General features: G+C 41.1%; 1 protein-coding gene across 2 annotated transcripts in view; it reads left to right on the forward strand.

Annotated features, from left to right (window-relative positions):
• The first annotated feature begins 4,274 nt into the window (after window positions 1-4,274).
• LOC134532447 (putative mediator of RNA polymerase II transcription subunit 12) overlaps window positions 4,275-17,578 on the forward strand; it is a 28,593-nt gene continuing 15,289 nt past the window's right edge. The window contains exon 1 of one of the 2 annotated variants that reach the window (XM_063368850.1): window positions 4,275-4,322. In XM_063368850.1, the coding sequence (XP_063224920.1) occupies window positions 4,295-4,322 (28 nt within the window). In that variant the 5' untranslated portion in view covers window positions 4,275-4,294. Of the gene's footprint in view, window positions 4,323-4,410; window positions 4,551-17,578 lie in introns of those variants that run through there. The other variant, XM_063368849.1, reaches the window with a different exon arrangement.

Here is a 17,578-nt window from a genome sequence, read left to right on the forward strand (position 1 = left end):
AGCTTTCCTTGGTTTAATACGTTATTCTCCAATGCATGGAAGTAATACGAACATGTGACCAAATGTGTTTACACGTGTAGGCTGATAATTAATAAAGACATGCAAAATGTGGTGATAATGACACTTATGGAATGCGTGTGTGGGATAGTGCAAAATGTATTTCAGTTTATATATCCGCACCTTAAGGAAACTTGTTTGTTACGAAGCTCATTACGAAACCTAAAGAGAGCATGCACAAGGTTTTACAACTAGAAACTTGCGTGCAGGAAACACAGAACCTCTAATGAAGCTGCATACTATAACATTAATAATGTATCCGTCACACAACCTGCATTTTTAGAATTTTCCCGTCTTCATTGTCTTGTGCGAAATTTTAAGACATGCTGATAGCAACATGATACATTTACGTGGCGATAATTTTGCGAATATTTCCACAAAATGCGTTCTTATAACAAAAAAGTTTTATAAATCGTTGAGCATTTCACCGTGGTCTTCACTCGGAGAATATAAAGACATTATATTTAACATTACAATTATTTTTGACCACAGTCTCAAAACGAGACGAATTTAACTCTTCGAGGGTGCAGGCCTACCAACTCATTGCGCTAAAACATCCTTCCACTACGAGAAATTCGCTAAAGTAACACTTTGCCATTTGGTGTTATGGTACAGAAATAATTGTTTTGAATATTTCCGTGATAACAGTGGCGGACGCAGGAGGGAGGGATTTGAGAGATATAATAGCTCCCCCCCCCCCCCGAGCTATTAAAAAATTAGTATAATATCAGTGAAGACAGTAGGTTACTGTGTTAGAAGCAATGTCGTCTACGGACAATACTATCTATAGGCCCAAATGTCAGGGTGTTAATATAAATATAAATGTGAGTTTTCTTTAATACAAGTATTCAAATTGAATTTTTTAATTTTTTTATATCTTCCTATTTTCTCGGCGAAAAAATTACTTTGACCGCCACTGTGTGAGATTAACATAAATTTTTATAAGTTTCTGCTGACATGTTATCCTTAAATACCGTTAAAACACTACTGTTTACCTGATAATATTTCTTTGTTGAAAAATTTAAGCGGGCCATCGCTGGTCTAGTAGGACTCGCCGCCCAGGTCATTGCGCACATCAATATATATATTTTTGTTTAGCATCTCGTCAACAGCTAGGTCATTTTAAACGATAACACACTGCACATAAGCCATGGCGATTGTGTTACCAAGTAGTTTATACTTAATACCGTCTTACACACTGACTTGGCATGTGTGTTTCACGTATTTAATTTCATTAATGTTATAAATATAAATGTATTAACGACTTGTTTTAACGAAACCATCAAACAATTGGCTTAGGAAAAACGTATTAAAAACAAATATATAAAAGCAAAAACATCAGATATTCTTTTCTCTTTTCTCAAGCAAAATCATTTAGTAAATTTCTAAAAGCCTACTATTCCCTGAGATTTTAGTCAGATAATATTTTTTTTCTTTTCGTAGTTCAGTTACAAAGAAAACTTACTCATAAAAAAATTATATAATAGTTGTAATTAGAGACCGGAATAATTCGCGGATTCATTTCGTGATATTCTAAAATAATTATACTTTAGTATAACAGAAGGATCGAATCACAAGTTTGAAGTTTCCAACTTGAGACGCCTCACAAGTAAGTAGCCAACGAACAGGTGACGTTTGCCCAAGTATGCAGAGGATCTTGGAGTCTATCTTGGACGTCTTGAACCCGCGAATTTAGATACGTTCCTAGTACAGCACCAACTCGTTCACAGATCCTGGCTAAGGCTCTGTCGGTGGATCCAGGTTATTGGTTGCTTTGGTTGAAAGTGGTGCGACACTTCTTGTAGGTGTCCCCTTGCGCAGTGTGTTACCTCTGGCCGGTAGGTGTGTGAGTGACGTGATGGGAGGGGCAGCCTCCCCCTAACCACCCACCAACATTAGCCCCCCTCCACACACCATGAAGCCGGCGCCAGAGAGTCCTTTCTCTTTCCGTGGCGGCGGAGCGCCTCGTATAAAGCGAGTCTGGCTGTCCGCTCGCGCGCCATAGGAGCAGATCTCCGGCGACAGGCTACATCATGAGGATCACGTGCTTGCTGCTGCTAGGTGAGTCTCACGTGCCATAGGAGCAGATCTCCGGCGACAGGCTACATCATGAGGATCACGTGCTTGCTGCTGCTAGGTGAGTCTCACGCGCCATAGGAGCAGATCTCCGGCGACAGGCTACAGCATGAGGATCACGTGCTTGCTGCTGCTAGGTGAGTCTCACGTGCCATAGGAGCAGATCTCCGGCGACAGGCTACATCATGAGGATCACGTGCTTGCTGCTGCTAGGTGAGTCTCACGTGCCATAGGAGCAGATCTCCGGCGACAGGCTACATCATGAGGATCACGTGCTTGCTGCTGCTAGGTGAGTCTCACGTGCCATAGGAGCAGATCTCCGGCGACAGGCTACAGCATGAGAATCACGTGCTTGCTGCTGCTAGGTGAGTCTCACGTGCCATAGGAGCAGATCTCCGGCGACAGGCTACATCATGAGGATCACGTGCTTGCTGCTGCTAGGTGAGTCTCACGTGCCATAGGAGCAGATCTCCGGCGACAGGCTACAGCATGAGCATCACGTGCTTGCTGCTGCTAGGTGAGTCTCACGTGCCATAGGAGCAGATCTCCGGCGACAGGCTACAGCATGAGGATCACGTGCTTGCTGCTGCTAGGTGAGTCTCGCGCGCCATAGGAGCAGATCTCCGGCGACAGGCTACAGCATGAGGATCACGTGCTTGCTGCTGCTAGGTGAGTCTCACGTGCCATAGGAGCAGATCTCCGGCGACAGGCTACAGCATGAGGATCACGTGCTTGCTGCTGCTAGGTGAGTCTCACGTGCCATAGGAGCAGATCTCCGGCGACAGGCTACAGCATGAGGATCACGTGCTTGCTGCTGCTAGGTGAGTCTCACGTGCCATAGGAGCAGATCTCCGGCGACAGGCTACATCATGAGAATCACGTGCTTGCTGCTGCTAGGTGAGTCTCACGTGCCATAGGAGCAGATCTCCGGCGACAGGCTACAGCATGAGGATCACGTGCTTGCTGCTGCTAGGTGAGTCTCACGTGCCATAGGAGCAGATCTCCGGTGACAGGCTACATCATGAGGATCACGTGCTTGCTGCTGCTAGGTGAGTCTCACGTGCCATAGGAGCAGATCTCCGGCGACAGGCTACAGCATGAGGATCACGTGCTTACTGCTGCTAGGTGAGTCTCGCGCGCCATAGGAGCAGATCTCCGGCGACAGGCTACAGCATGAGGATCACGTGCTTGCTGCTGCTAGGTGAGTCTCACGTGCCATAGGAGCAGATCTCCGGCGACAGGCTACATCATGAGGATCACGTGCTTGCTGCTGCTAGGTGAGTCTCACGTGCCATAGGAGCAGATCTCCGGCGACAGGCTACAGCATGAGGATCACGTGCTTGCTGCTGCTAGGTGAGTCTCACGTGCCATAGGAGCAGATCTCCGGTGACAGGCTACAGCATGAGGATCACGTGCTTGCTGCTGCTAGGTGAGTCTCACGCGCCATAGGAGCAGATCTCCGGTGACAGGCTACATCATGAGGATCACGTGCTTGCTGCTGCTAGGTGAGTCTCACGTGCCATAGGAGCAGATCTCCGGCGACAGGCTACAGCATGAGGATCACGTGCTTGCTGCTGCTAGGTGAGTCTCGCGCGCCATAGGAGCAGATCTCCGGCGACAGGCTACAGCATGAGGATCACGTGCTTGCTGCTGCTAGGTGAGTCTCACGTGCCATAGGAGCAGATCTCCGGCGACAGGCTACATCATGAGGATCACGTGCTTGCTGCTGCTAGGTGAGTCTCACGTGCCATAGGAGCAGATCTCCGGCGACAGGCTACATCATGAGGATCACGTGCTTGCTGCTGCTAGGTGAGTCTCACGTGCCATAGGAGCAGATCTCCGGCGACAGGCTACAGCATGAGGATCACGTGCTTGCTGCTGCTAGGTGAGTCTCACGTGCCATAGGAGCAGATCTCCGGCGACAGGCTACATCATGAGGATCACGTGCTTGCTGCTGCTAGGTGAGTCTCGCGCGCCATAGGAGCAGATCTCCGGCGACAGGCTACAGCATGAGGATCACGTGCTTGCTGCTGCTAGGTGAGTCTCACGTGCCATAGGAGCAGATCTCCGGTGACAGGCTACATCATGAGGATCACGTGCTTGCTGCTGCTAGGTGAGTCTCACGTGCCATAGGAGCAGATCTCCGGCGACAGGCTACATCATGAGGATCACGTGCTTGCTGCTGCTAGGTGAGTCTCGCGCGCCATAGGAGCAGATCTCCGGCGGCAGGCTACAGCATGAGGATCACGTGCTTGCTGCTGCTAGGTGAGTCTCGCGCGCCATAGGAGCAGATCTCCGGCGACAGGCTACAGCATGAGGATCACGTGCTTGCTGCTGCTAGGTGAGTCTCACGTGCCATAGGAGCAGATCTCCGGCGACAGGCTACAGCATGAGGATCACGTGCTTGCTGCTGCTAGGTGAGTCTCGCGCGCCCGTTGGCCGGCCGCCGGCCAATCAAGGCCCGCGCTCTCTCCATGGGGAGACGCCATCTTTGTTTCAACAGTTTTTTGGCCATGATCATTTTTCTATTGTCCCATATTAAAAATTAGGCCTCGTTAAATCGCTGTGTATATTTATTGATACTTTTTTATTGTGGTGTGAAATAATTGGCGTTTAGTAGGGCCGTGTATTTTTCGCAATAAAAAGTCTGGATGTTCATTAGAATGCAATGAGGTATGGACGTGCCAGTAATTAGCGGCCGTCTGCAAGAGAACAGGTGATTCAGGATGTATTTGCTTCCACACTGAAGGTCTGTGATTCGTGTACCAGCCGTAAACATGAACCTGAAAGAAACTCAACCAATCATGGAATGCAGACAATGCTACGGTGTTTTAAGTCTCAGCTAGTTTCGAAAAAATTTCGCTATAAAATTAATTGCTAGAGACCGGAAAAATTCCCAGGTTCATTTCGTGATAGGCTAATATTCAAACAGTATTCTCAGTGTTGTGTATACTATTGGCTCGCAACTAATCTGGAGGTCTCTGGGCCAATGAGAATCTCTCAACGAAAACAGTATCGAATCACACGCTACTGCGTTGGAACGTATCTTGACAGCAGCCAATGAGTAGGTGAAATCTGCCCAAAAGTACGTAGGGCCTATATCTATGGAGTATACCATGGAAGTCACTTAATTCGCGAATTTTACCGGTCTTTATGAATGGCCATAGCTTTAAATATTGGATAAGTTTCCAGAAATTATTACAAATGTAAGAATACTGTGCACTTTTTTAACCTCTTTTCATGTGATCTCTGTCTTAGAGACTGCAAATTTCCAATTGTCACGGCATGGAGGCGTATTTGTTTCCATATATGTCCTCCCCCTCCACCCGTGAGTTATCCATTCCAATTATTAAAATTTTGGTAGCTGCAAGCATCGTACTCCGTAGCGCTGTAGTCCGCAACGCACCGGGTTTCGGTGCGGGTGCTCTGGGTTCGAATCCCGGATAATACATGGATGTTATTTGTGTTGCCCTGGTCGTCACCTTGGCGCTTACACATACACCAACTACAACAACCACAATTCCCCAATGACTTATGATTGACTCACTAGTGACTATCAACTTGCTAGTATGCCACTCGTTAAATAAATAAATAAATAAATAAATAAATAAATATATATATATATATTGGATGTAAGCTTGCTTTGGATTATATTGGTTCTGGGTTTGAGTCCCTGGTAAGACAATTTTGCAAAATTATATAATAGAGTTGGTAAACGAATAGGTCAATAAATATAAATGTGTGCTTTAAACAAAGTCAATAAAGGGGAATTGATGGATTGTTCGTTGAAGAAGTTGGTTGTTGCATCAAAGGTCCCTGGTTTGATACACGGCTGAGATGAATATATTTTAAATCGCTTGTGATAAAACTTCCTACCCAGGTTCCAGACTGTATGTTGTTTTGTCCCTTCCTCTGTGCAATGCAGAAGGCAACAGTAAACTACTGTGTTATCATCTCACCTAGTCCTCATTCGCCACGCCGCGGCCAACATAATCATGGCCATGACCGGGAATATGAACAAAACCAGTCCCCCTCGCCCCGTCTGATAATCCCGTTATCATCAACAATATTTGATGACTGATGTATCGGTGTATTTCAGTAATTGAAATAAACTCTTGGGATTCCCGACTATTAAGGTGTAACAGTTTTATAGTATTTGCAAATAGGTGTAAATTATGTAATTATTTAAAATTTTGTGTTTAACATATCGTTCATTGCCTGTAGGAAACAGGACCTAATTCATTAGTAGTGATGGTTATTTCACGGGAAAATTTAACTACTTGTAGGGTTTCAATACACCTTGCTAACGGCTGCAGAAAGCGTCCATTGCCTTACTAGTTCTTATCAGCCGTAAAGGCCTTTTCTGATCTCGGGTGGATCAATAGGATAGCATTACAGATCGTCCTTGAATCGTCTGAACACAACTACGGAACCTCCTTCCTGCCGGCAGTGGCCGGCGTCCGGAATGGAAAGCTGCCTGCTGCGAGCGCCAGCTCTGGCTGAGTTCTGAAAGTCTGCGGCATCACGTGTTGGACAAGCGAAGCGCGCGCGACCGAGGGAAAGTTTCGTGACGCGGGCATATCATTACCAAACGGCAGGCAGTACTTTAGAGGTGGATGTCTGCAATATCTTCCTTCTATCATATCATGTTTTGGCCATGATACGATTGGAGTTCATAACCTAACTCTTTGTAAAAGCAAAAAAAAAAAAAAAACTTTAATAACTTCCTATTTAATTATTAAAATAATTTTAAATAGAAATTTATACACTCTAGCATTGACCGATATCAAAAAATAATGTGATATACATTTTTAAATTAACAGTTTGTATGCAGACTTTGTTTATTTTAAAGAATTTATTCATAAATGTCAAAAAAATAAGTTTCCCAAAATCTAGGAACCTATTATTTTTCCATGTTTAGTTTTTTGACTTCCTTAATTAATTTCCAAAATTGTTCAGTTAAAGAAAAAGACTACATACATACTTTTTATTTAAAACTGTATTCCACGTCTTTATAAGATCTAGTTAAAGCTAGAGTTGAAATGTAAATAAGTATTAGTAATTAGTTTATTTTTCAAGTCATTAATAAAAATCCAAAAAGAGCAATATTGTAAATTCAGTTCAAATCACTGGTAGAATAAAATAATTTAGGTAACTGCCCCTCTAAGTTGATTTTTCAAGTTTTTTATAGTCATTAAAATTCTTCAAATTATATTTTTATTCGGTTTACATATATTGTATCAATTACTTATAGTTAGAGACCGGAAAAATTCGCTTATTATTCCGCGATATGCTAATATTCACACAGTTATACCTGAGTGCTGCGTTTAATATTGACTCGCAGCTAATCTGGAGGACTCTGAGCCAATGAGAAACACTCAACGAAAGCAGTTTCGAATCACACGCTACTGAGTTGGGGCGTCTCACAAGACAGCAGCCAATGAGTGGGTAAAATCTGCCCAAGAGTATGTTTAACTGTGGAGTCTACCCTGAGGTCATTGAACTCGCGAATATTTCCGGTTCCTACTTATAGTGTTCCACGGCCCAATACAAAATGAGAACTCGACAGTAAACGTCGACCTTTTCAACGCCACAACCTTAATTTTTCCGTTCCGAATGTTCACAGTTTCTTGCCGGCTACTGCTGAGAATATAACGTTCTTAATGTGTATATAAAACATCCTCAGTTCTATATACAATATTATATGGTTTTCAAAATACTAACCATGGAGAGAAATTAAAAATAGCAATATAAACTGACACATGCTCTACTTTACTCATGTATGTAACACGATTTGCATACCTTGGTATCTAAAATTCACAGCTTTAATCGAAAATCACGTGTTTTTTAATATATATATATATATATATATGTGTGTGTGTGTGTGTGTGTTGGCTAAAGTAAAGACAGTAAATTTTCTAAGCCATGTGTGGGAATACTTTCGAGGAAATTTACAAAAAAAATTATACCTATATTTTTGTAAACATAGCTGTAATATACTAATTGAAATGTAAAAAAATTAAATAGTTTAAAATTAAAAAAAATTACGTAATACATTAACAGATTTCAAGGCATATTTTATTACCACTTGTATTCTGGCTATTGCCATTCTACAGTTTAATTATTCCGTAGAATATGACAATATACTATTGTTCACACTATGCGGTTTTTCAAATATTCGTTTCAGACATGTCAATAATTATCTTTTGCAGATCATATTATATCTCTAGTTATTCTTGTGATCACTGACAAGGAAGTGTTGCCCTAGTTAATGCGTGTGTATGCAGCAAATCTTCCGGTGGCAAGACAATGCGAGCTAGATGGGAATGGAATGAAACAGTGGCTAGATTACAACGGAAACGGCGGAAATTTTCCCATCGTTAAAAACAAACAACCGACCACAGCCGACGTCAATCGCCGAACGAGAAAGCGGTGTCGCGAATTTTCTTTCAGTTTGGAATGGGTTCAAAAAAAAAAAAAAAAGAAGGAAGCTATCCAAGGAATAAAGATAAGGTAACAACTATACATTATGAATTAGTTCAAGGATTACTAAAATAATTTATCTGGTTTAACGTTTTGTCAAAATTGAAATAACAATCTAAGTCTCAGCCCATAGTGCTTTTTTTAAAAGTACGACCAAAACTTATACGTTTGGAAATGCAAGGACGTAATTAATAACGCGTAAAAAGTTTCATAATTTTTTTACTACTACGAATTTAAGAACAAATTTCACTGTTTCTATTTTTTCTCTCGGGAGAAACAAGATTTATATTTTTCTTGCAGATTCTGGTCATTAAATGACATTTTCAAACGACATGTTTACGATTTAACATTATTCATAGCTTTCTTATATCTATAAGCTGTTTCAAACTTTTTTTGACTTGATCCAACAAAACTTCAACTTAATTTGCCAAATTTCAACGAGCAACATTAATTAATAAAAATACAGTCATTTTTAAGGATTTTACAAATAAGTGAAAAGTTTTGTGGCCATAATAAAACTATGTTTATAGAATATTTTGTAATAATAACAAACCATTACAACTTAAATTAAATTTGTTATAAATTATTCAACTATGAGAAATTAAAGTTCTATATTATATAGATAACGAAATATTGTAATATTTAAAAAAATTTGTTTGCACAAAGTGTAACACAAATACCATAGCCACTACATTCCATAATGTAAAATAACTTTAATGGTTCAGTTAAACCAGCGTCCTATACAGTTTTGTGTTTTCATCAGACTAGAGTTATTTGTTACAATTATTTAATACGCCTTTCCATAATTTAAACAAAGTCAGTAAGAAAACCTTTTCTGCGCGCAGGATCGGTTACCAGCATATCAACGCTTAGGATTTCAATATGGAGCAAGTACATGGTCGTGTGCAAGTAATGCCTTTGTTTGTCAGGTGCTTTTTCGTTCTTTGAGCAGTTTTTTTTGGAATTAAAATTATGTGGGTAAAAATAGATTTACTTTGTTTACATCAGCAAACATGTTATGTATTTTATAAAATATTTTTTGAAAACAATAATTCAAAAATAGATAGGTAAACAATAATAATATGTAATTACTACGACAAAAACAATTACAATAGGACAAATTCTGTGTTCAAGCTTTGTTTCCCGCAAAAAAAAAAAAGAGTGCAAGTTTTTGTATGTATGTATTATCATCTTGTTTTGACGGTAAGAGATGCAAAACTCATTTCACGGGGACCTATTGAGCAATTCTCCAGCGCCAAAAGTCAAGGCCTGTTGCAAGAAGTAAAACTAAAGCAATCTTGCAACGAAAAGTGTTTCTGTTGGCGCGGGTGACTCTGCACTTTATCGCAGTGAAACATACAACGGTCTGCAAGATGAAAGGTCTCGTAACTATACAGAGTGATTAAAGCTAGAGACAACATTCCTACTATTAACAAAAGTTAGCAAAATCCAACTAGTGTGGTTTGATTTTCAGTGAATCAAAACTTTTGAAAGCTTAAAAAAATTATTTAACATAACATAAAACAAAATACCAATGTTAAATATAGCATTAAAAGGAAATAATGTACATGTATGTTTTAAAATATGTACATATTTGTAATAATTTTGTAACTAAAATGAAATGCCATTTACTTAATTGTTTTTTAAATAACCTTTTTGTGATTTTATTTTAGTTTTGCTGCTTTTTGGTTTCTTTAATATTCTTTTGGATTTTTTTTAATAATGATGGTATCATTAAGTAAAAAAAAATGGGTTTGCCAGTTGAATGCAAAAACCAGGTTCGAGACTCTCTGCTCACGGATTAGTTTACGTAAGTTAACTGATTTATGCTATTTAACAGGAATTAGAAAAAAAAACATGGAACTTTCAATTTCAACTATATTTAATACCTGTTCAAGTATTTTAATTAGTCGGATTATGATCCTACGAAAATATCTATTCATGCTATGAAAAAGAACACTTTTTTTTCTCTTGCGAGAAACTAAATTTTCCTAATATCACATGATGTCAAAAACATGAGGCCTTTAAAAATAAACTTTTTTTGTATGTCATAATAAGTTTTTAGTTCCGCGAAGTGTTCATAAAACTTACAGTGCTCTGGAGTACTATTCACACATGTTCTAACAACTATTTATTCATTGTAATTGACCTATATTAGTTTCCTTCAAGCTTGTTGCTCTGTTGTTCAGCCAGTGTTGAAAGATGTAATACCAGCAGAAACTCACGTAATCTAACACGTCTATGAAATACAATGAACATGCATTCGCTAACAAGAGCAAGTGAGGGGCTCCGAGTCGGATTCCCAGGCCAGGCCAAGATGTGTGATGCGTTATAAATAGAGACCTGAAAAATTCGTGGGTTCATTTCGTGTTACGCTAAAATTCAAATAATTATACCTTAGTGCTGCTTCTGTCATTGGTTCACTGTTAGTCTGGAGGACTGAGGACCAATTAGAGACCCCTCACTCATAGAAGTGTCGAATCACAGGCCACCCAGTCGAGACGACTCACAAGTCAACAGCCAATTAACAGTTGGCATTTGCCCGAGTGTGTAGAGGATAGTGGAGTCTATCCTGGAAGTCATTGAACCCGCGAATTTTTACGGCCTCTATATAAATAGTTGCAAGATCATACGTTCACTAAACGGAATCCTCAATGTTATTTTACGTTATGGAATTTAGTGGCACTCGTATTCATATGTTAAATATTACAATATTTGTTTGTCTATATAATATAGCACCCTAAATTTCTCATAGTTGAATAATAAATTACATGTTTACTCTTGCCGGAAATCGAACCGAGGACATAAATCGATTAAGTAACTAAACATTTGAAGTGAGCAAAATTTTTATATTCATGGTAATTTTTTGGTCAAAAATTAAAGAATTTCGAGTTTATGGTCAAGGTCAAGATCATGGCCTCGGCGGCTTAAGAAGGCTTGTCGATGGGGAAATGAAGCCGATTTTAGGAATTTGGGTTCTTTCAAAGGCAAGAATCTTTTGAGACATTCCCAATTTCGAATTTTTGAAATGTTTAGGGAAAAATGGGAAATTTTCCCTAAAGACGGTAATTTTTCCCTCGAAATAAAATTTATTTTTAGTAATTTTGAGTCATTTTGGAGGAATTTTTAAGGTCAAGGTCAACCAAGATGGCCACCGTGACTTCAGAGGTCAGTCGGTCATTGACCCCACCTCCAACTCGCACCGGCACCAGTCCCAGTACCGGCTATTAGATAATACGTTTAATAATTTTTGATAACTAATTTATATGTAGTTGAAACAAACAGCTTATTATTAATTACAATAAAGTTATACAAACTATTAAGTTTTATTTTTACCACTTAACATTTTACTTGTCTTTAACGTACAATTATTGAATATTAAATTAGATTGTTCATGGTTAGTAAGAAATACTCCGTATTCACTCGAAAAACGTGTTTAATTTATGCAAAAATAACCATAGCCATGTGTTGTACAAAGTTACAGTATTTTTCTTGTAGTATTTAAACTATTTTTTGATATCTTTGTTTCAAAGGAATCTTTAGTAACATTACAGAAATTTTTTTTCTGTACATCTAAGAAGGAAAGCATGAGAGTTTCTAGTAATGTTAATCACACACTGAACAAAGGTCCTATCCGCAGCTCTTGACCATAGTAAAGGATATAAGCAAAACGGGGGCGGCTCCGTGAAGACTTTTCGGTATGGGTTGTCGTGCTAAGAAGGATGCGGATGCAAAACATGACATTGGCCTTGGAATTCTTACAACATTTATGGTCTCAAATACTAAGCTATAGTACTTTCATACAACTTTTTATGGAAGTAAATTTTAACACATGAATTTAAATATGTATTGAACATAAGCATACACTCCAAAATAAAGAAAGTAAATAAAATTTGGGACTCCCGAGAGGATATCACCGCTCCTACCTTCTTTTTGGAACCGCACTTCAAGCAGAAATGCTGAAAAATCAAATTTTAGGCAAGTGTTAATATTTCGGGAAATAAGCTGCATATATGGAAAATATATGCTTCGTGGATATGAAAAAATAAAATATTAGTGAGCTGAGAGACTTGGCTTCTGAAAACTTCGCTAATCGTGGATGTTGCACAAATACTTACGCGTACGACATTATGTTAAGCTGTGGTGTGTTTGTAGCTAGATATCGCACGCGGGACCATTTAGGATCACCAAAATGATGCTATACCCACCAAGCCAAACAAGGACAAGAAAATAATTTTGTTGCAGCCAAAAAGTGCACCGGGAGGAGTTTTTATTTTTTATTTTTAAAAACCTCCTCCCCTTCCTTTCACCCTTAGAGGCAAGAACTTAAAATTTAAGTACGTATATAACTTTTGGATAAATAAATTAAAACAATTGTCACTGCGTGAGTGTTTTCGGGTTTATATACAAGCTTGGTGTTTAATTGTTTTCCTGAATTTATCTTGAAGCAATTTTTTTTTCAGGGAACTCTATTTCTTCATAATAAACAAAGTAATATAATTTTGGTACTGATAAATTTTTAGTTTCAAAAACAAAGTCAGTGAACGGAAGAAAAAGAAACGGGTTTCTCTCCAGCTGAGCTCGCGATCAGGTTGAGAGTTGGCATTACGCAACACCCGTAGTGAACTCATAACCTCCGAGCACGGGGTAGGCACCCAAAAGCAACTTGGAGCTCGCTAATCGCAGGAGGTGGTGTCGTTTGAAGCCTACCGCGTGCCACTTCCTGTACTCCGTGTCGCGTGGAAACCAAGTCTGACTTTTCCTCGAGTCGACGAAGCGTGTGAAAGTAATCTAGAAAGTCTTTCCCAACTCACTTCACGCAAATAGATGGGAGTGGAACATTCCACGAGTGCAGTGGCAGCCTGGTCGGGCAACTAAACGGTTTGCAGACGCGCCATTTACAAACCGCTCAACATTTATTGTAGGGAAGGCTACATACAGTTCACAATTTTTTCCTTAACCTAACTAAAACTAAGCGTATTTGTAGGAGGTCTCCGGGACCTAGGTGCGTCGCAGGTCGAAGCCTATACGCCTAGTGATGCTGGGATTAGCCATGAAGGGAGTGTCACATGCATCGTGTGCTTTGTGCGTGGATTGGCCAGCCATGGCAGCGATTGGTACCATGACTAACTCCCCTACTTTAAAACTATGCTAAGTTGGACCCAGCTAAAAGCTGTACAGACTCAGGGAAATCCCTGGGCTGAGTCATGCGGGATGCTAGTTTTAGTATACACGATACAGAGGATGGTCTAGATGAAGAATAGGACAGAGCAGAAGAGAGTCTACTGTTCGGGGGGGGGGGGGGGGCGTGGGAAGGGAGGGGGGAGCTTGGATGCGTAGTCGGCTATGAAAGAAAAAAAAAGCCTATAACGTATGATTTCAGGAGCGTTTTCAAGTACGACAAACTCTAAATAAATTACATAAAGTGTTATATAGGATAGTGCAGGCAGTATTTATTTCTAATATTCCAGCCTAAGATCATAGGGTCACAGCTTAAAGTCCAATAGAGGGGCGTTACCGACGAGAGGACAGCACACAAGTTTTATTCCTGATGCTTAGAGACGAAGAGGCGTGCGATGCGTGTGGCAGTGTCGCCCTTGTAGCGACCTCCACATAGCTGGTGCGTGAGGCCAGACGACCCGCTCCGGGTACTAGCGCTCGCTGGAGAAGCAAGCGGGCGTGAGGACTCCCATCAAACAGTCACTGGCCTGGAGTTGAACCTGGCGGATGCCAGACAACAGCGCTTGTTGGCCAATCAGCAAACGCGCACCTCAGAGACAATGGCCGTAGGTAAATTCCTGTTCAATTGCTTGCTGCGTGCTCTCCCAAAAGACATCATTTCTGAAGTGAAACTACTTTGGGTGCGATGGAAGTAACATTTCAAAGCCGAATTTTAATGCAACGTTTTCGTGAAACGTCGTAGTGAAAGTTTTTTTCTAGCCTAAGTTAAGACTAGTGTGTGCGGGGAGGGTCCAGGTTAGGCGAGGATCTAAGCGTGTCTCAGGCTTAAAGCCTCTACACTCTACTCATGCTGGGTTTGAATCATGCGGGGAAAGGTCACGTGCCTCTTGTGTTACTGGGGTATATTGGCTAATCATGTCAGTGATTGTCGCCATGGCTGACGCCCCATTGGTCGCCCTGGCTTAAAGCTAGCTAGTGTGTACCAGGTAAAACCTGCAAAGACACAAGGAAACCCCTGGGCCGCGTCATGCGGGGTTCAATTAACACGCATTAAAAACAAGCAGGTACCTACTTGACAAGGGGAACAAGGTCCAGGTAAGAAGAGTTGGACGGAGCAGAAACATCAACCATGTGAGGGTTGGGAACTTGGGGGTTGCGGTACCGGGAGCGCATGCGCCCCCGGGGGCGGGCGACTACACTCGTCAACCCGCCCAGCTGCCAGTCAGCTGCTATTGCAAATATTCCCGCCCCCTAGCGCCGGAGCCTCTGCTATGCCCACGGGACAGCCTCGGTTCTGGCAATATTCACAGCGGCAGAAGGCGGCAAGGCAAGCCCTGCAAGCGGGTAAACCCACTATTCGCCGGCAGCTAAGGCCTGGCTCTCGGCGGTGGGCAGACGCGCCAGTGAACCGGGTCTAGCTGCGGGCGCGCGGGGTTCCAGGCAGCCCGGCGATACTCACCTTCATCTTCCTCCTTCCAGTCAACAAAAACTAGCAAATATTTCCGTGCCAAGGTGGAGGTAAGTCTTCTAGTCCGGTGAGGGTGCGACTTTCAAACTCTCTTGTCTTCCAAAATCCCCGAGTCGGTTGTAAGTCGCGCCTTCCAGGACTACCACTGGCCTCACAGTGGCCCCAGCCGAAGTCCATCGCAGTCTTCCTTCAGAGTTCCGTTGCGCGCGCGGCATTCCGCAGCTCCGCCAGTTCCAGCCCGCAGTTCGTCTACACCTCGCCTCCAGGGCACATCGAGCTCCCCTGCGGTGCCTTCGCCGACGAAAAGGTTTAAGATAATATTAAGTTGGTTTAAAGTAAATTCAAACGAATTTGATACTACGGAAGTTTTAATTTTTTTTATTTCGCTCCTGTTTTATGGTAATAACTATTTTCATTAATAATTGTTTTATCCAAAGTTTTAGAAAAAAGTAGGATATATACAATACATTATAATGGATTTGATAACATATTTATTTTTAAAAATGTAATGATTTATTTTTACTTTCAACCCTTGTTATTTCCACCCCTTTCAGTAATGGTTGGTTTTAAAAAAAAATTAACAAAATTGTTAGAAATTATTTAGTGTGTTAAACAGAAATAATAATGAATTCGAATAGTATACATTGCGGGGAAGTTTTATTTATATTATTTTTTTCAACCAAAGGGTTTTTTAAGTCCCTTGAAATGATAGCTTGTATGATCAAAATTTGTTTCAGACAAAGATTTAAGGGAAAAAAATATACTTTTTTTCAAACAATTTGAAAGAATTAAATATTTTCCTACGAAGGGAGGTATTAATTTTTTTGTCCTCCGGCCATTGTTTTTTCCACCCCTTGCAGTAATATTTGGTCATATAAAGCATTATTTCAGACGAAAGTTGTAGATATTATTTTAAGGTTTTACATTTAATAAGAATGGAATTAATAGTGTACGTGGTACGAAAATTAAAATATTTTTCAATCCCACCCCTGTATTTTTCATCCCCTTGCTACAATGGTTCGTTTTATTAAAAATTGTTTTAGACAAAAGTTTTAGATACAATATTCAATTTACAAACAAACTGAATGGATTTGATGATGTGCGTACTAAGGGAGTTATTAATTTGTATGTCCTCCAACCACTTTTTTTTCTCTGTAGGTATTAATTCTTCAAAATCTACCTGAAATCCCCATGCTGTGTTAATTTTAGAAAATTCTATTCCCTTTCTCTTTCTCTCTCCCTCTCTCTGCCGTTTTACCCCTTACGATATGCTCAGAAGTGGCGTCCATTCTGGAGGACATTGAACCGGTGCCTGGCTGTGGGAAACAGCACACGAGCCAATCGCAGTTGCATCACTTGCGACGTGCAGACTTGGCTGGATCTACCGTGGAGCTAATGGCTCGCCCGACGTCGAATTAGAACGCGAGACGCGTAGTTTGTCTGTCTCAGTTCTCTCCGGCCGTGGAATCGGGCAAGATCGGGCGAGTAATGGCGGTTACCCAATGGTAACGGGCGTTAAAGTGTGACCGCGTCGTTGGCCACGCCCCTCCCCCTCCCCCGGGGTACTGCGAGCAGAGAGCGCTCCCAGGCCAATCTTCGAGGGGCAATCAACTCCGGCCGAACTCGTCTGGCTCAAGGACGCTGCCAGTGAAAGTGATATCTCCCTCCCCCCAACCCCCCAGAGCCAGCTTAGCCACTCTTACTTTCCGCACAGCCTTTCATGAATTCTCTGGAAATGTTTTCGCGCCGTGTTTCGGTTTGCGTTTTTAACCGGTCGCCAAGCACTCGTCGTTCTAGTTCCTCATTTTCGGAACTTTTAGGAGACGAGCGGCTGTCGGGAAATTCAGTTCCCAAATAATTATACAAACTTTCACTGCCAGTGTCGCCGTGTGCTTTCACAGACGTGGTGTGAACTGGAATCGTCCAAACCTGTCCCGTAATTTTCATTTCGTCGATAAAATAGAATTCACTAAACGGAGTGCTGGTGATGGAAGCAACTGAAGGATGATGTCATGTACAGGATAAAAGAGCATAGCTGACCGTCAGTAAATCAACACGTTTTATTAGTATTATTTTTTTAGTCCTAAAACGCTTTATAGACTGATTAATGCATTTTAATTAATATATTGTTTAAACTTATAAGTAGCTGCCTGTTCTTTTCGCGATCGCGATTAAACGACGATAAACGCGAAATCACCGTTAAATACAGTTTTTACGCGAAATCGCCATAACACAGGGTTTTTACACAAAATTTTGTATTAAAACGCGAAATCGCAGTGCTTTTAAGTGAAATTTAAATCTGGGTAAAAGACT

This window comes from Bacillus rossius, chromosome 6 (assembly GCF_032445375.1).
Source record: "Bacillus rossius redtenbacheri isolate Brsri chromosome 6, Brsri_v3, whole genome shotgun sequence".
NCBI classification, from domain to species: domain Eukaryota; kingdom Metazoa; phylum Arthropoda; class Insecta; order Phasmatodea; family Bacillidae; genus Bacillus; species Bacillus rossius.